General features: G+C 32.6%; 1 protein-coding gene across 1 annotated transcript; it reads right to left on the reverse strand.

Annotated features, from left to right (window-relative positions):
• Nucleotides 1-935: 935 nt before the first annotated feature.
• On the reverse strand, nucleotides 936-2,005 carry LOC132030706 (uncharacterized). Its single transcript, XM_059420440.1, has 2 exons — nucleotides 1,114-2,005; nucleotides 936-1,077 (listed from the first exon to the last, which is right to left on the reverse strand). Exon 1 carries the CDS (start codon nucleotides 1,898-1,900, stop codon nucleotides 1,139-1,141), a length of 762 nt encoding a protein of 253 aa, XP_059276423.1. The 5' UTR covers nucleotides 1,901-2,005; the 3' UTR covers nucleotides 936-1,077; nucleotides 1,114-1,138.
• Nucleotides 2,006-2,725: the final 720 nt, after the last annotated feature.

Here is a 2,725-nt window from a genome sequence, read left to right on the forward strand (position 1 = left end):
AAGCTTACATAAGTGTACTTATTGTGATTGACACACAAGATTATAATGTAATTTGTATGAACTCAGATGAAGAAGTGGGAATTATATTGCTTGAGAAATAAGACATGGCGAATATTGTTTGGATAATATCAGATGAGCTTAGTTCAAATCCCAAGACATTTTTATATAGATTAATGTCACTATATAAACAGATTATACAATCAATGTATAGAAGTCAACATCTTTCTGAAACTAAAAGCCTTTGACCGTGAAAAGGAAGCATGATAATATCAACATTGAATTACATCATCCAGCCACCCAATTCTACCCATTCCTTCTTAGAATATAAGCATTCCTCATGCCAAAAAAATCAATTACTGAAATGTAAGACGACAGTTAAAATCATTGTTTATCCTCCATCTTATCTTTCCTCTAAATACCAAAATCTTTCCTTTAAATTTTAGTAAGAGCCGAATTTGTCCATTTTATATTGCAAGTGTTCAAACGACAATAATTTTAAGCAGAAAAAATGCATTTTAAGATGAAGAAGATTCAAATTTATCACGGATCGTTAACTATCTGATGAAAATTCTCATCGTTATTTTAATAAAAAAATTAAATTTATCCGTAAATTTCAAATTACTCATATATATAGTCTGCCGAAATAAAAAAATGCTCAATTACAATTAAAGAGATTTACATATACACCCTGAATAATTGAAGAATCTAAATATATTTTTATATGACAAAAAATAAGAAGTACTATGAGAAGTTCCTTGAATTCGAAAAGAAGGAAATGAACAACGAGAAGAAACGAGATAATGTGTTTCTAGCTCTTCGTAGGGGTGTAAAACAAAGTATACATTTTTATTAATTGAACATCATATATTTGAAGAATCAAAATGGATAAAAAATACTACTAGTATTAACTCTTAAATATGGTAAAGCCAGTGAAATCAGTGTAAATAATCGCCTAAAAATTGGATTTATTAACAATATCAAGATCACTCTCAATATGTACAAAATTTTCTGCAACATCCTATTGTTAGAAATTACAAGAAAAAACCGTATGAATAATAACAAGTTGGGATCCTCGTCCTCGTCTTAAAACAAGTTGGATCCGCTAACTGTAACAATTACTCCTACCAATATTAAAAGTCTATAATATGAATGTCCTTCTTCTTAAGCTCTTTGAAGAAGCTCTAGAGACCAAATACCCAACCCCCACACCAAGACACATCACCCATATTCCTACATCTACCGCCCACCCAACTCCCTCCGCCTCCTCCTCCACCGTATCACCGCCGTCAGAATCCTCTTCTTCACCTTCACACTCCGAGCAACAACAAGTAGACCCCTCATTTTCAACTTCTCTTTGCTCAGGTATCTCCTCCAACTTCTGAAAACAACTCCTCCGCCGTGATGATCTCCTTTTCCTCACCGTCATCTCCACCTTCTCCGCTATCACAGCAGCGTGTTCTTCCACCGCCACACACACTTCCGCGCCTTTCACTTGGAAATCATCGTTTTCCAAAGCGCACTTACAATCTATTCTCCAGTTCTCTTCAATCCTCTCATAATCTTTCATGAAAATACCTTTTATAACCTTAACATCACCCATGAATATCTCGAATTTTACTCCTTCACTTGCTTTAACTCTGTCTCTACTACCATAAATTACACCTTTTGTTGTTACCTTCTCAGCTGATACGACCCGGTGGAGCGTAACGAAACCGGGTGAATTGGATCGAATCTTTGAGTCCTTAATCTCTAATGGACTTTCACTTATACGTGGGAGATAATGTAGAGTTAGATAATCGGGTACTGAGACATTTTTCGTAGGTGATGAAAATGATAAATGAAGGTAAAAGCCTTTGATTTTCAAGCGATCTTTCTCGTTTGGCTGAAACCCTTTACACATTTTGGACTAGTTTTTGTTTCAGATGTTCAAGAGATTGAGACTAATTCAGTAGTTGTTTTTTTGTTTAGTTGTTGTGGAATGAAGCATAAATTATGAGGTTGAGGTTTTATGTAGTGAGGGGGCTAAGGAAGGGGCGACGCTTGTTTTAGAACGAATCTTGGGGCGTGAGCAATGGAGAGCACACGGTTTTGACAATTTGAAAAGTGGGCGTTTGGATAGAAAAAATGTGTGTGTGTGTGTTTTTTTTTTTTTAAAAAAAAGTACTGCATACGTCTCAATTTATATGAGGATAGACTTATTTATTGAGCTAAATAATTTTTTTGACATAATTTTAAACATAGATTTGTCGAGTATTATATAATAAAATTTACATATTTAAAAATTATATAAAAGGTATTATAAGTAATTAATAATTTATAATTTATGAAAAGAGTTAGAGAAAATCGTAGTCAAACAAGAAGCTGTTTGACTCCCCCAAATAGGTCAATCCTCATATAAATTGGAGCTGAGGAAGTAATATTTAGAAAAAGTTGAAAAATAGTATTAGAAAATGTTTGGATATAAATACAACTTGGAAAACTGTTGAATTTTTTGAGTGATTTGAAGTGAAAAATATAAAACATGTAGTATTTGAAATTTGTCGAATTTGAAATATTCCGCAAAATTATATTTCCTCAGTCCCAATTTATATTACACTTTTCTTTTTAAGTCAATCCCAAAAAAATGACACATTTCTATATTTAATGAAGTAACAATTTAACTTTAAACTTCTTATTTTACCGTTTAATGACATAATTTACAGCCACATAAATATATGTGATTTGT

This window comes from Lycium ferocissimum, chromosome 9, assembly GCF_029784015.1.
Source record: "Lycium ferocissimum isolate CSIRO_LF1 chromosome 9, AGI_CSIRO_Lferr_CH_V1, whole genome shotgun sequence".
Taxonomy (NCBI): domain Eukaryota; kingdom Viridiplantae; phylum Streptophyta; class Magnoliopsida; order Solanales; family Solanaceae; genus Lycium; species Lycium ferocissimum.

Excerpts from the sequence above, each read along its gene's own strand:
- LOC132030706 (XM_059420440.1), bottom strand. The coding sequence starts at position 1,900 with ATGTGTAAAGGGTTTCAGCCAAACGAGAAAGATCGCTTGAAAATCAAA.